The following is a 15,467-nucleotide window of genomic DNA, read 5'->3' as shown; positions in this document are numbered from 1 at the left end:
GTATATTCTTAATTGAAACAACTGAAGGTATATCCTGTGGCCAGAGACTCCATATTCTGTTTTTGGAAGGGAAGAGAGTGTCATATCTCTTGGAGGTAACTCTTTGAACCCATTTAGGATTCTAAAAGTTTCTGATGAATTGGTTCATTTTGTTGAGAGGGCTGTCCCCGAAGCCTGAGGTATGGGTGGGTGAGGAGAGATGTGACTACACTCCGTGACTGGTGAGGGTGGGTTAGCAAAGGACATGACTATGCTCTGTGCTGGTGACTACCCCAGCCCTAGGCATCGTGAAGTGGGTGCAGGAGTCTTAAAGAGCAAGGCCACCACATCAGCCCCGCGAGTGTGCATGTCACTTGGGGCTACCATGCAGCTCAGAGTGGAGAGTGGGTCATGCACATCATTCCTGCTTTCAAAAGACTGTCATCTTAGCCATGCTACTCTCTGACAAACAAAACAAAACACAACAAAACAAACAAACCAAACAAAACAACTGACTATCTTCAGGTTATTCTCAAAGAGGGAATGCCTCCTGAGTAAACAGCTTTGGCAGGCAGAGAAAATATGGAGGAATAAAGCCATCCCGACTTCTAAATTTCATTTTAGCCAATACCTTTAATTGTTTCGATAACAGTTCTTACTAGAGCATTTAATTCCTACTCAGTTGATTAATTTAAGCTTTACATCATTATCCATTTTTTTATTGATGTATAATTAACATGCAGTGTTATATTAGTTTCAGGTGTGCAATATAGCAAGTCTACAATTATTCAGTGCTCATCACAATATATGTACTCTTAATCCCCTTCACCTGTCTCACCCATCTCTCCACCCACCCCCCCCCCCCCTTCTGGCAACCACTACCTTGTTCTCTGTATTTAAGAGTCTGGTTTTTTGTCTCTTTTGTTTGTTTGTTTGTTTTGTTCTTTGCTTTGCTTCTTAAATTCCACATATAAGTGAAATCATATGGTAGTTGTCTTTCTCTGTCTGACTTATTTCACTTAGCATTATACTCTCTAGGTCCATCCATTTTATTTACCTAAAGAAAACAAAAACACTTATTAAAAAGATACATGCACCCCTATGTTTATTGCAGCATTATTTACAGTAGTCAAGCTGTGGAAGCAATCCAAGTGTTCATCAATAGATGAATGGATAAAGAAAATGTGAGATACACATACACACACATACACACACAGAGTGGAATATTACCCAGTAGTAGAAAAGAATGTGATGTTGCCATCAGCCGTCCATTTGTTACAGAGGGGTTAAAAACAGCAAGTTGGGCTCACAGGGCGGGGGAAGAGCTGGGATAAATCTGTCAACTGAAGTGTATTTGCTAACCTCTAAGGAGTGATTCCTCTGCTGAGTGCTTCAACTTGTTGAGTGCATACTCTTCACAGCAGTGCATGAGTTAGGTTAACATGCTGCTTTTCAGAAAGGTTGTTGAGCATAGAACGATTAAATGTCTTGTTCAGAAGCAAATATCTAGTAAGTGCTGCCTGAGGATGCCAACTAGGTCAGTCTAACTTCAAAGCCCGAGCCTGAATTTGGGCTTTTTTCTATTCCAGCTTTCATCTGAATAATCTCTCCCTCTCCTTATGTTTCCTAATGAAAAATAAAGGTGATCAGAATAAATTAAATCAGGGGTGCCTGGGTGGCTCAGTCGGTTAAGTGTCAGACTCTTGATCTTGGCTCAGGTCATGATCTCATGCGTCTTGAGATCGAGCCTGCGTCGGGGTCTGTAGGATGACCATGCAGAGATTGGGATTGACGTGCTTGGAATTCTCTCTCCCTCTCTCTCTGCCCCTCCCCCACTCATGGGCATGTGTTCTTGTGGGCATGCCTGCATGCTCTCTCTCTTTCTCAAAATGAAGAAATAAACTTAAAAAAAAAAGATTAAATTATAGTATCTCTTCCAGGATTATTTTCATCAATAATTCAATCTTTTTTGTTTGTTTTTGTTTTTAATAATTTCATCTCTTAATGTGTTTTTGTTTGTTTGCTCCAAAAAAGTTTCCAACAAAAAGTGAGCAGCTATTGATTTTCTCTCTGATCACCCTGAATATATTAATGAGCGAATGGATAGGCCTGAAGAAACGGGAGAGAAAGGCCACAGGTTTGATGGTCACATCCTTAGTAATAGTTGATTATACATATTCTGATGTCAATGCAAATGAACACTCCATCTCCAAGTACTTAAAGACCTAATTCCTGGCACCGTGAAGACATCCTTAAGAACAGATCTCAGAGGAATCTCAGAGATCATCCAAGAGACGTTCTTGCCAAGAAATGCAAGTCTTGGCTTCACCAGCTAATGGCTGGGTGACTTAGGGCATGCAGCCTGACCTGTCGGTAAGGCCTCAAAAGACCTTTGGAGAGAAATCAAGATAATGTGCTAGAGCGAACATAACATCCTAGTAATTATTAGTTCAATTTAAATACAAAAAGAGAGAAATTGACTCTACTTTTTTTTTTAAGCCTGGAACCTCAGTGATCTGCTCGTCCAGCAGTGCCTACCAGCACCTCTGCTGGGCTTGGTTATTAGCTATTGGCAAAGACTAGAGTCGGTCACACCAAAGTTTACCGCATGCCACCAGCTGTGCAAGCTTGGGCATGTTATTGGTGTCTGTAACCATGTTTACTTCAATGCAGAAAATGAACTCTGTCTCTTAAAGTTTTTATGGTGCCTAAATTAGATAACATCTGTAAAGTGCTGTTTTATTCTGATTAAAGCTTCATTTCCTGGTTCCAAAGGTTGAACTAAGAATAAGTCCTTTTCCTCTACCTCATGTGCTCCAACTCAGAATTATCAGATGGGAGTCAAAAAACAAGCCTTACTTTCATCTCCTCCCACTTCTGAAGCGCTGGGGAGGAAGGGCACTACCCCAGGGGAAGGGTGTGAGCTCTGGCCACTCCACGCTCCAAATGGGGTTGGTCCACACTGATGAGGAGGGCTGGGCACTGTGTAGTCGTTTTCGAGGCTCCAAAGAGCAGAGGGATAGCAAATGTGTAAGGAATACGGCTGCCTAGGGTACAAGTTCTGTGACATTAAGCTACTGGAGGGGTTGACACAGCTCTGACCTAGAGTGGCAGGTGTTCTGCCTGAAGAGAAGGGACCCACAACACCTCTCAAATATCCTCAAATCAGTCACTGTCTAATAATAGCATTTGTACCTAAGTGTAAACAACTCCACGAGATTACATCATCTTGTTTTTAACTTAACACCGACAGGTTTCACAAATTTAGGAGATTGTCTGGCAACCAAAGAGAAAATCTCATACCAATCTAGCCTTCTTTGCTGGGCCTTTTCACAGGAACAGGAAATATTCTTTTCCAAAGAGCACAATTAACAAAAGGCTTCACCTTAACCATAGTACGTATATATGGACATAGTAAGTGCTCAGCAAATGATATCGGTTACTATTGTTTTTGATGTTATAATGATTACTAATATTTAATGTTGCCTATCAAAATTTCCATTTGAGGTTAATGCACTCTTTCATTCAGTAAGTGGTTTTGAGCTCCCATGAGGTACAAGGCTTTGTGCTGGACGCTCCGAGGACAACAAAAGCTGGTAAGACACGGTCTCCGTCTGAAATGAAGTAGATGCTTCCCTGTGGCTTCTGTTATACCTGCGGCTGTCCCTGAGGGAAGCATTTCTGGTTCTTGACAACACACCTCGATTCCTTAGCGGTCAAAACACATTCACTCAATGAGAAATTGAATGAATGAAAATATTTCCAGAGAATTAAAGGTACTTTTTCATCAGTTTCTGAGGCTACAGAAATAATATACAGGAGAGGTTTAAGTCTTTCCATACATTTTTCTTCTCTTCTAAACCAACCTGTATTATCCCTCCCCTTATATGCTAGAAGGAAAGGTCTTTTTTTTTTTTTTTAAGATGTAAGTGATTGCCTGGAGCTACTTTTAGGAGAAACATATTTACTGTCATATCTCAAATATGATTTTCAAAAATAGACCACAATATAAAAGTAGTGTTTGGTGGGTTACTTTGCAAACCACCATGGGGCAACATGAGAAGGAAGCACTTCCAGATGGGCCATAGAAGTCCACATTTACAAGAAACTATTAGTCACCTCATCAGTATCCAGGGCTGCATCTACCAGCAGCATATCCAGGGTTTCCTGAGCAAATACTGTCATTTCCTTTTTAACGCCTCAGCGGGAACTAGATTAGTACTGCTCTAGCTGCTGCCCTTGAATAAAGACCTTGTGCCATGGCTGCCGTCTACAGGTGCCAGGGCTGGGCTTAGTCAGGTGGAGCCGCCAAGGCACTCACCTGTGTCACATGGATTGGTCAGAAGCTCTCGCTAAGTTTTGACCAGGCAGGGGTGGTTGCTGGGGTGGCAGCTCAGTGGCCCATGAAGTTGTTCTGTGGCCTGTACTGTGGTAAAGCTGATTGCTTGAGGCCACCTTCCCAGCAGGTGATCACTTCCGCCTTCCCAAAAGGCGAGTGAGCCCCGTAATCTCACCATCCCCACCTTTAGGATACTATTTCTTATTGGATGCCCAAAAAGACCCTGATCATGACCTTTTCAAGTTATGCTACACTCAGTCTCACAGACGGGATTTGACTTACTACTAATTGTGTTCATTGATACAGCACTTTTTACATACGTGTATAATATTAGGCACTAATTATCAAAGCAGTTTTTGCCCGATACCATCTACAGGAAGTAATCTTTATCTTTTGATATTCCCCCAGTATCTTAAGTAGAACCGTATGAAATTGCAGCTCTTATAGTAGCCCAATATAGAAAGAATCCGCCGCCCTGGTTACCATCATCACCAGTGATTAGTTTGCAAATCTGCTCTCAGCCCACATTTCAACTTCTCCTTTCCCACAGCATCTACATGACTCTGGCTGATGCAGATTTCCTGTCCGTCTCCATCTAGGCCTTTTTGTCACTTCCCTCTTTGTACTTGTGAGGTCAGTTGACATTCTTCTGCTGTTCTCGTACCTCCATTAATGGGTCTTCTCTGCAAGCAAAAGAAATAGCAATCTGAAATTAGTCAATTACAGCAATTGTCAAACTAGTCAACAAAAGAAGGGTGAGGTTGGTTAAGTTTGTTAAATGAATATTACTTCCCTTTAAATAAATTGTGTAAAACACTTACATTAGAACCCATTAATTTGGATTCCACTAATGAGATCATTCAAAGTAGGCATTTTGTTTTTAACTATATATTTATATATAATTACAATTTAATTATAAGACATAGTCTATAAATAGGTAGTGTCAACACAGTTGAAGGAGTTATCATTTAAGAGAAAAAGAAAGCTCTCAAAGGTACCTTCGAATTTCCTACCAGTAACTAAAATGCAGCATCAAAATCCTGTCATTAGAGCAGATGCTCAAAGAAATCCACAAACCAAAACTTTAATAATCTAGAGATACTATGTGGAATTAGCAAACATGTCTTTTGAAAAGTAGCCTGCAATTCACTTTCTATGACCTCGGATTCTCATTTCTTTACCTACATCTGTCATTCCAAATTACTGAATTTTAGTATATGATCAGTGTTAAAATATTGCAGAGTGTTGTTTTGGTTTACTGAAGGCAACTAAAATATTGGACATAAGTTTTTGCATCTGATTTTGTAGAGGAAATTTTTTAAAAAGATTCTACCCACACTCCTGCCCCCTGCACAATGCCCTGTGAGAGTGGCATGGAGGAAGTTTCTTACTCGCTGTCTAAGAGCTTCAGATGCCTCATATGCAAAATAGGGATAATTATAACCTACTTCATAGGATTGATAGGATAATATAAAATCCATAGTTAGTAATTCACATTGATGCCAGCAGGTCAGGTCCAAGGACCCAGAAAGGGGGTCCCACAGGACTAGCCAAGAAGGTCCTTAGCTTTATGCAAGATGGAAGTCAAATGGGAGCCAGCAGGAAGTGAAAGCAGAGTTTACTGAAGATATAGATATAGAAAGAGAGCTATGGACAGAACACCTGGGAGACTCAGGAAGGAAAAGAGCATGAGTTTCATCTTTGCTTGCAGTCTAGGATTTTATCGATGATTGTGATCTGGTACACATGTCACTCTTAGGCATCCAGGAACTGGTCAGAGCAAGGACAGGTCCAGGGGTCCTTCATAAGTTGCTCATTCCCTGAAGTCAGGTGTTTGGAGTCAGTGGTCTTAGAGAACATTTATGATGACCTCACCTGGTCACTCCTTAGATGTTATCTCTTGTGCTGAAAGACTCCAAAGATACCATTATCTCTTTATCCCTTACAAGGAGGACATATGCTGTTTGCATTACCGGGCATGTGTAGAGTGGGGTGGGCATGCAGGCCCTAACAAGAATAGAAGCTGGAAAAGGAACAAAGAAAAAAAAAAGGGCATCCAGTTTCCCTGTTTCAACATAAAGTAAGGGTTGAGTAAGCATTTGTCATATTGCTTTGCTGCACTTGACTGCTCTTTGAAGCCCCAAAACAAAGCTTGGATTTATGGCTGTGGTTGACCTTCAGGTCTTCTGTCCAGTAGAAGTGGGCTGCAGAGCTGCCTCATTCTTTCAACCAACCTCCTAATTACAAGAAATGGCAGAAGGTAACTTAAAGCAAAGTTAAATTGTCATCTCTAAGGTATAGTTTCAAAAGGTCCTTGTTCTGCCAAAGTGCTGGGAATGCACACACTATGCAGTGCTTTGGTTTAAGGCATTGAAAACCACAATTCTTAAAAAAAAAATCATGGGGCACTTGGGTTGCTCAGTCAGTTAAGCATCTGACTCTTGGTATTGGCTCAGGTCATGATCTCACAGTTCAGGAGTTCAAGCCCCGCATCAGTCTCTGTGCTGACAGCACAGAGCCTGCTTAGGATTCTGTCCCTGTCTCTCTGCCTCTCCTTTCCCCATTCTCTATCTCTGTTTCAAAATAAATAAAACTAAACTAAAAAAAAAAAAACCCACTCATGTTTTGGGGGTGGGACTGCTAACAATTATCATCACACCCAGTAAGCATAAACTTTGATCAGCCATCTTAGAACTTAACCAGCCATCTTAGAACTTAAAATCATGGAATAGAGAATAGATAGATTTTGATGGGAGCAAGAGTGTCTTTCTTTCAACAAAACTCAGGCTCTGCAGTGTGCCAGACACTGCCAAGGCCTGCATACTTGGAGATGCATGCCTAAGAGAACTTTTTGCCTAGGGCAGCCTTGTGAGTGGGCTATTCATCCTTCTACCCTGGGAAATCTTGGAAAGTAATCCGGAAAGGGTTTGTTCTTCTGCAGTGTGGAAAAGTGCATCCTCCCAGTCATTGCAAGCTCGTTGGAGAGAAACAAACTCAAATCTGTTGGGAGTGACAGGTTTCTCTGGACATTCCACTGTCATTTAGTCCACTCAGTGCAGCTATTAACATACCAAATTTACACCAAGTTGAACATTCACTTATCTGATCTGGAAGCGAAACTGACATGTGGAATGTCTGCTACTGCACAGCTTGTGAGAAGGAAGGGAGATGATTCATTTTCAGAAGTACCGAGTAAAAGCTGTGCTGTCTAATTAACAATAGGCTTAAAACCTATTGGAAAACGTATGAGCCTCCCATCCCCACCACCTGGCCCTGCCACATTGGAGTCCCAAACCCTGACACATCGCTTTCTGGTTCTTCCCCTCTCTGTTTTGCGGGCTTTGCAATGAGCACGCGCCAGAGAACTGAAGTCTCTGCGTCACCTCAAGGAATGTATATTTGTTCCAATCAGATGACTTTTTGCCTTACATGGGCATAGGCGACATCCGGGTAAGGCTGTAACCTCTGTAGTACTCAGCCAGTGAGGAACCAGGGGAGGGATTTGTATGCTAGGAGATAAATTGCCTGCTGTAACTTACCCCAGTGTGCCTGTCCATCAGACATCTGCTCTTGCAAGAACATTGATTAAAGCCTTGCTTCATTGTGCTCCCAGTCCCTCTTTTGATTGGGTCAGTGGGCTTATTTCTCACACAGCTCAATATGGTAGCCACTGGCTACATGTGGCTATTTAAATTAATTGAAGTAAAATAAAATTTTAAGCATTTAAAAATTAAGTGAAAAATCTAGTTTGTTGGTCTCACTAGTCACATTTCAAGTGTTCCATAACCACCTGTGACCAGTGGCTACCATATTGGACTGCACCCATATAAAGAACATCCATCATTGCAGAAAGTTCTCCTGGACAGCGTGGGTTTAGTACATGCCATTATTATGCTTGTTCACTTTGTTGTGCTATGGTCTCTTATTAATTCTCCAAAATAACCCTGAAGGGTTTCATTCCCACTTTGCAGATGAGGAGAGAATTTCTGAAAGTTAAGCCATTCTCCTCTCACATAGTGGCCACTGCAGAACCTGACCGGTGGTTCAGTGAAGGAACAGCTGAGCTACCAAGTGAGAAGCCCAGGACTGTCTGACCCAAAAGCCCAGAAGTTCCGGCAAGAACAAGATTCTGTTCTGCTATTGGTGCATTTTAATATCAAACATTTGTGAACTTTCCCTCCTCCTTAATCTAGTTTAATGACATAATAGTAAAATACTCACAAAATATAAATAATAAAGAAAATAATAAAATACAAATATCAAAATTACATATAAAGAGAGAGAGTATATTTCAGTTTTAAAAGGGCAAGGGAAGGGGACCCTGGGCAGCTCAGTTGGTTAAGCATCTGAGTCTTGATTTCAGCTTAGGTCGTGATCTCATGGTTAGTGAGATTGAACCCAGCGTCAGTCTCTGTGCTGACAGCATGGAGCCTGCTTGGGATTCTCGCTCTCTCTGTGTCTCTCCCACATGTGTGCATGTGCACATTTACTCAATCTCTCTTGAAATAAATAAACATTAAAAAACAATAATAAAAGGACAAAGTAAGTAAGTGGATGCCCAGATGGCATAGGTCTCTTTGGAGGTGGTAGAGATACTCTAATACAAGATTGTGGTCTAAATTGAGTTCTGTAAGTTTATTAAAAATCATTGAATTGTACATTTAAAATGTGTGAATTTAATGGTATATAAATTATGCCTTAGAAATGCTGTTGTTTTGTTTTGTTTTGTTTTGTTTTAAAGAGCAAGATGTAAACCCTAAAACTCTGGGGCAGCCACAAATTTAATGTTGAAAGCTGTCCAGAATTTTAGTGAGTCAAAGATTAGTTGGTGGAATTTCCTGAATTTCCCTATTGATGGTAAAAGAAGTGATGCTCTGTCTCTAACCAAACACTGGGAAATTCTGCAAGGTGTCTATTATTATCCTCATCTCACAGGGGAGGAAATTGAGAGTCAGAAAGTTAAAATAAAGTTGCCCAAGATCCACAGCCAGTGAGAACTGGCAAGAGTGTTAAATGTAACACTGTCTGGCCCACCAGCACATGGCAGCACTCTCCCCTACATCGTGCCCTTTCTCTGAGAAGAAGTCCTTCCATTGCTTGACTTGAGGTCACTTTCCTTCTTCCAGGACAACGGGAAACCGATTTCCCAATGTTTCTATCAGTGTTTTGTATTTTGTACTCAAAAGGATTCCTGAAAGGCATGAATCTGTTTTCAATATTGAATAAAAGGCGGGCGGAGACGACAAACCTTAGGTTAATGAAAAGATAGTGCGTTTCTCTCTTGATGTTCACTAAGATGCTTTTAAAATGACATATATGCATATACATATATGCCTGTATATACACGTCTACATACAATATGATATTTATGAAGAGATTTGCAGCATTTATTTCCATTTTTATTCCTGATTTTACTTGGTTCATTGGAGACTTCAGGATGTGACTTGCAGTGGTATCTGCTTAGGAATTTTTGAGGCGAGCCCCTGTTGTGCCTCTTGTACAGGCTTGTCTCACTTGATAAGCTGGTTAGCTCGCTCTTCACCTATTTTATGAAATGGAATTCTGGAAAATGAAAAGCTGATGGGGCTGCATTTTCCAGCTTTTGCCAGAGCTAGTAACCTTTACATCTTCACTTATATCCTTTCAGCATCTAGCATTGTTCTGTCCTTGCCAGGTCCCTATGCCTGATCACAAATGTTTAACCATCTCTCTGGCAGTCCCTCCAACCCTCAGTTGTACTAAGCTTCCTGTAGCCCCCTCCCTTCCAGATCCTTCCTCTGGTCTGGCCTGGCACTCTCCTCTTGCCTCTTGGTGGCTCTATTGTTCTGAGTCTTTATAAATAATGCAGATCCTTTTTGTTTTCCTTTCCTTCCTTTCTCCTGGGATATGTCTCTCCTCTCTTTCACCCGGCTGAAACAAGACAAAACAAATAAATAAAAACAAGAAACCAATTCTGTACCAAGCCAGCAGAAGACGTCCATGGTCCAAATTTGGGCTCTTGACGTTGGACCTCTGTTTTCCCTAGGATCCTGAGACACAGCAGCAGTGATTTCCATATTCAAAGAATGTAGCCAGCATTGAAAGAAAAGAAAGAAAGAAAAAGAAAAAGCAGAGTAAATGCTGAAATGATGGAACAACTGTAATTGTGAAAATGGATACCCTAGTGCTTTATCTTTCCTTCAACCAATATTCTTAGAAATAGGGAAGTAAACAGAAGTTTCTGCTTTTACATATTTGGCAATAGTAGAACTTACTAAATAATTGTGAAATTTTCACAGTCTTGTTCACATTTCAAAATAAAGTTCATTTGCAGGAATCCTTGAGTTGCTTCTTGTGTGCTCAGAGGTGACGGAAGGCCAGGATTTGAAAAGTCGTTAAGGTTGTTTTGGGAATTAGCCGTCTCCTTGTGTCAACAGTAGATTGTGTATTCTGGTCGTTCACCCCACCGCTCCAGCAGGCAGCCTGCTTGCTTGTGACCTGTGCTCACTATTAGCCTCCCCAGCATGTTTTCAAATAAGGCAAGTGCCCCCTTCCTGACTTCCTGCATCATAATCATGTTATAGTCCAGACATCTTCATGTAGACAGTCCAGTACCTTAGAAAGATCTACTGCACATATCACACTGCAGCAAAGCATTCCCTAGAACTAACTCAAAACTGTTCTCATATATATTTTAGAAATGCTGTTTTCTTTCTCTCTTACTCTGGATTTTATGCATCTGGACAAAAGTTGTGTTTTAAGAGAATTTGTTTAAAGATTGCAAGGTAGCTCTTTTTTTACCCCCCAGTAATGAGGAATCTAGAGAATAGTCCGTTGCTCTGTATTTATCCATTTCGTAGGTCCAAATTTTTCCCCAGTAGGTTTGCACAGAAGAATTTGGTTATAATTTGGTTAACAAATCCATTTCCTCCATAAAGGGCATTTTCAAAAGTGCATGGATTTGGGCACATGGTAGTTATCAAACTTAAAGTGTAATCATTTTGCAGTATATTTCAAATCAAAAAAATTGTATACCTTAACCTTACACAATGCTGCATGTCAATTATATTTCAACAGAGCTGGGGGAAAGCCATAGTGTTTTCTTGGCAACAAATACAATAAGAAAAACGGATACATTTCAAGATGGGCTATTATGAATATATATTATGAGTGAGTTGAAAGAATGATTAAAATCTGTTAATTTTTAATCAATGTAGAGCTGTCAGGACCAGGAAATAGGAATGAGAATGGCCATTTATTATGTGCTTACCAGATGCCAGATCCTGGAGTAAATATTTTAATATCCAGTGCAGCTCAGTGTATGTAGGGTTTGAAACTGCTGGTTTGAAGGTTGGACTACCCAAGTTTGAATCTCAGCTTCTACACTGCTACAGGGATTCAGAGAGATAAGCCGCTAGCTCTGTGCTACTATGGTAGTGAGGGCTAAGTAAATATTAGCTGTTCATTATGTCTTATTCCATTTAATTCTTTGAAGTAAGCAGTGCCCCATTGTGTGGATGAGGAGACTGAGTCTGGAGTGGCCGAAGTCACTTGCATAAGGTTTTCAAAAGTACGTTGCAGAGGCAGAATTTAGAACCAGTGTCTATCGGGTATTCTGATTAAACCTCTGATCAGGAGTTAACTGTTCTAGGCTACCAGGAAAATCTGTGCTAATGGTAACATTTCTAAGCTTAGAAAAACTTTAAAAAGATCCATTTCAGTGGTCAACCATTCTTAGAGTTCTTTTCTGAGGTGGATAACAAATTCACAGCTATATGGATTAAGCTATGCTTTTCAAAATCTGTGCATGATTTATGAAAAATGCCAAATACACCCGTTCCATCAATACCTCTGCTGTGTAAATGCCGTCATCTATGCAAATATCAACTGGTAATGCCAGCTTAAGGAAACTGTCACAGTGATGTTCCTTTAGCAATCAGAGGCAAACAAAGAGGTGTTTGTTTGTTTGTAACTTTTAACTAGCTGCCGTAGTTCTCAGCTCTTACAGCATGAATACTGAGTGATGCTGGGCACCCCCAGTACCTTGTCACTTCTGTCAGACTGGATTTCAGTGTTGCTCAAATAGCCCTTCTAGGTTGTGTGCTTCAGTTGAGGACATCCTTGCTTTCATCCTCAAGGCTCATGGCTTAGTGGCCATAGTGACCAGGTATGGCTACTATAGGACAATGACTGAAATTTTCACAGTGAAAGAGTTCGATGGTGTGGATGCTGGAACTGGAACTCATGTACTAATGCAGGATTCTGCTTGCCTGTATTGCAACCTTAGATAAATCTATCTTCTGTAGTCCGAGATACAGGTAGAATTTAGCTCTTGTCATAAGCGGAGCCTCTTTTTCCTTTAGATGTATGTATAAGAGAATGGAATGAAACTTCAGGTCTACAAATTAATGTGAGCTTAATATAAACATAGCATAAAGCAAGAAGAATTGGGACCAAATATCACATAATTTTCATCGCAGTTCACTTCCTAGCGCTTAATCTAGTCAAACTCTTTTCCTTCACAACATTCCTACCTTCCGGATCCCTCAGATGCTTCACTATGTTCTGCTGTCTAAATGTATACCTGCAACAGAGGCACAGAGTGTGTGCATCAAACCCCATGCAAGTGAAAAGAACTCACTCCAGGATGCTGTTATGGACATGACAGTTTAAGAAGCTCCACGTCACCTCATTTAAACCACTGTGGGTTCTCCTTTCCAGGGTTCAGCGGATTCCTACACGAGCAGGCCGTCTGACTCCGATGTCTCTTTGGAAGAGGATCGGGAAGCGATTCGGCAAGAGAGAGAGCAACAAGCCGCTATCCAGCTTGAGAGAGCAAAGGTGACTTTCTTGCCCCTCTTGGGTTCCAAAGTGTCATGTTGCTCAGCAGGTATCAGCTGCTCTTCCCCTGCCTCAAATTCCTCTGGAACAGTCATTTTAGGATCATCCTAATGAGGCACCAGATTTCAAGGCTCCCTGATCCATTCATCCCCTAAGAGAGGTTAGTAACTTTCCCAGGGGGCCATTTCCTGAGGTACAGATCCTTCTTCACCCTTTGTGTTAGGTTTGGGGCTGAATTATAGGCTATATTCCAACTTCACGGTTGTGGCTAATATTAAGCATGCCGCTCCCAGTGTTGGCAGAGAGCTTCCTAAGGTACAGGTTCTCTATCTGTTCCTGACTCCTCATTGTCCGTGACCTCAGCCTTCATCACAGGCTACACGTGCACTATTGTTCTGTGGGTTTCCCTGTGGGTCTCTCTACCAGTTGCCTCTTGGTTTCAGTCTCCTGTCTCAAGTTCAGGGTGAAGTTCAGAGCTTTGAACAACTACTAGCATTTCAGCAAAGATGAGCAGTAGAAGGCATTGCCGAACTTCAGATATCACACTAAAGGATGACCCCCCCCACCCCACCTCCAGCCCCAAACCTCTGTACCCACAAGAGGCCACAGGAGCAAATTGCATTTTTGAATCTTAGAATCGGAAGAGTCACTAGAGATCTCCCATTCTGTGTCTCTCAAACTTCTTGTTTTTGTTTTTTAGCGTAGAATTCCTTTTGTCAGATGAGGTTTTATGCATAATAGCAAAATATAAGACGGGGGTCATGGCCAGCTTCTCTTCCTTGCCTTCCATGACAGACTTCTTAAAGCATATTGATCCAATCTTTCTTATTTTTAGAAGAAAAACTCAAATAATATGAATTCCTTCCTTTTTCTGTTTTTATAATAAAATCTTTATGAGAGCATTAAGAGGAGAACGAGGCGACTTCATTTACTGTAACACCCATGCTGTCTGTGCTCGGTTAGCCAAAGGGGGGTTGGAGTGGTGCCCGTGAAAGTGAGACCCTAGCTGGGGTCTCCCCTCAGCTGTTGCCCCCCACTCACGTTCTCAGCACAAACAATGAGCCACTAACAAAGTAGCCCCAGATTGCAGGAACCTCGTGTTCTCATTTGTGTTTAATTTTTGTTTTAGTTTTCTTTCAGAGTGTTTTGTGGCCTCTGTGGTCACCCAGATGGTGGCCACAGTGCCGTCAGCTCAGGCTGTTGGTTTGCTTAGCCTCTGTGAGGCTGCACCAGCCTAAGCACTTTGCCAAGGAGGAATTTAACTCAACAGAGTTTCAGAACCGGCTTTTGTTACCTAGAGAGAAGATGATATTTGTCCTTGCTGTCTACCCCCTGAATGGCCTTTCTTTTTTCCTGGAAGGACAAGGTATTCTACTGAGTGAGATCCCACAGGTTTTCAGAAATAGGAGGCTATTTCAAAACTATTTATTTTACTCCCACCACCACCTTTTAATGTAAGACCTAGCACACGTTTCCTGTATCCCAAGGGACACTGGTTATCATTTTAAAAAACAAACATAAGCTTAGGACCAGAGGAGAAAGCAGAGAGCCTCTTTCCATCTTTCCATCTGTCCCCAATACTTTAGGGTAGGATTCTGTCTTTAGGATGCTGGAAAGTACCACAGAGGGGGGAAATGGTTGGGCTGATCTGGTTGAATCACCGTTAGAGTCATTGCTACAGATTTCTCTATGCTGCCAGGGAACCCATTGGAGACACCTGTTTGAAAAGTGGTTTCCCTTCCGGCCTGGTACTATCAATTGTCTTATTATACTTTTCAATATGAAAAATCCTGCTCTGTCTTCCTCCCCCATCCTCACACCATGGTTCTGCCTGAAGTCCAAGCCTGTAGCATTTGCTGTGAAGACGAACGTGAGCTACTGTGGCGCGTTGGATGAGGATGTGCCTGTTCCAAGCACGGCCATCTCCTTTGATGCCAAGGACTTTCTCCACATTAAAGAGGTAAATGTAGGATTCTCTGCAACTGCCGCAAGGCCAGAGCTCGAATCCACTCTGTGCCAAACTAGAGAGGAGCCCTGAGGAACTGCCAGTGTGTTACCTCATTTAATTTGGTGGGCTTTCCAAATCCATTCATTCTCACTGAGATTTAGAAGACTGACATCATCGCTTGCATTATCACACATTGAAAATATTGGATCACCGTCATCATAGGATGGATTTAAGACAGACCTGTGGTCTCCTGGTCACCTTTTAACCACCTTGTATGACTGCAGAGCCACAGATCTATGGATCCAACTTAGGGAAATGTGAATTTGGTGGCATGGTGCCCTACTCATGAGGCACCATTTACAAGGGATATTTTAATTACAA

The 15,467-nt window shown here is 41.6% G+C and overlaps 1 protein-coding gene across 5 annotated transcripts in view; it reads left to right on the top strand.

The window, feature by feature from the left end:
• CACNB4 (calcium voltage-gated channel auxiliary subunit beta 4) overlaps nucleotides 1-15,467 on the top strand; it is a 255,792-nt gene that overhangs the window by 185,951 nt on the left and 54,374 nt on the right. For all 5 annotated transcript variants that reach the window (XM_027055769.2, XM_027055771.2, XM_015073464.3 and 2 more), the window contains 2 exons: nucleotides 13,019-13,138; nucleotides 14,976-15,098. In XM_027055769.2, coding sequence (XP_026911570.1) covers nucleotides 13,019-13,138; nucleotides 14,976-15,098 — 243 coding nt within the window. The remainder of the gene's footprint in view (nucleotides 1-13,018; nucleotides 13,139-14,975; nucleotides 15,099-15,467) is intronic.

Source organism: Acinonyx jubatus, chromosome C1 (assembly GCF_027475565.1).
Source record: "Acinonyx jubatus isolate Ajub_Pintada_27869175 chromosome C1, VMU_Ajub_asm_v1.0, whole genome shotgun sequence".
Taxonomy (NCBI): domain Eukaryota; kingdom Metazoa; phylum Chordata; class Mammalia; order Carnivora; family Felidae; genus Acinonyx; species Acinonyx jubatus.
Note: the sequence above shows the minus strand (reverse complement) of the source record. Positions and strands in the feature narration are given on the sequence as shown.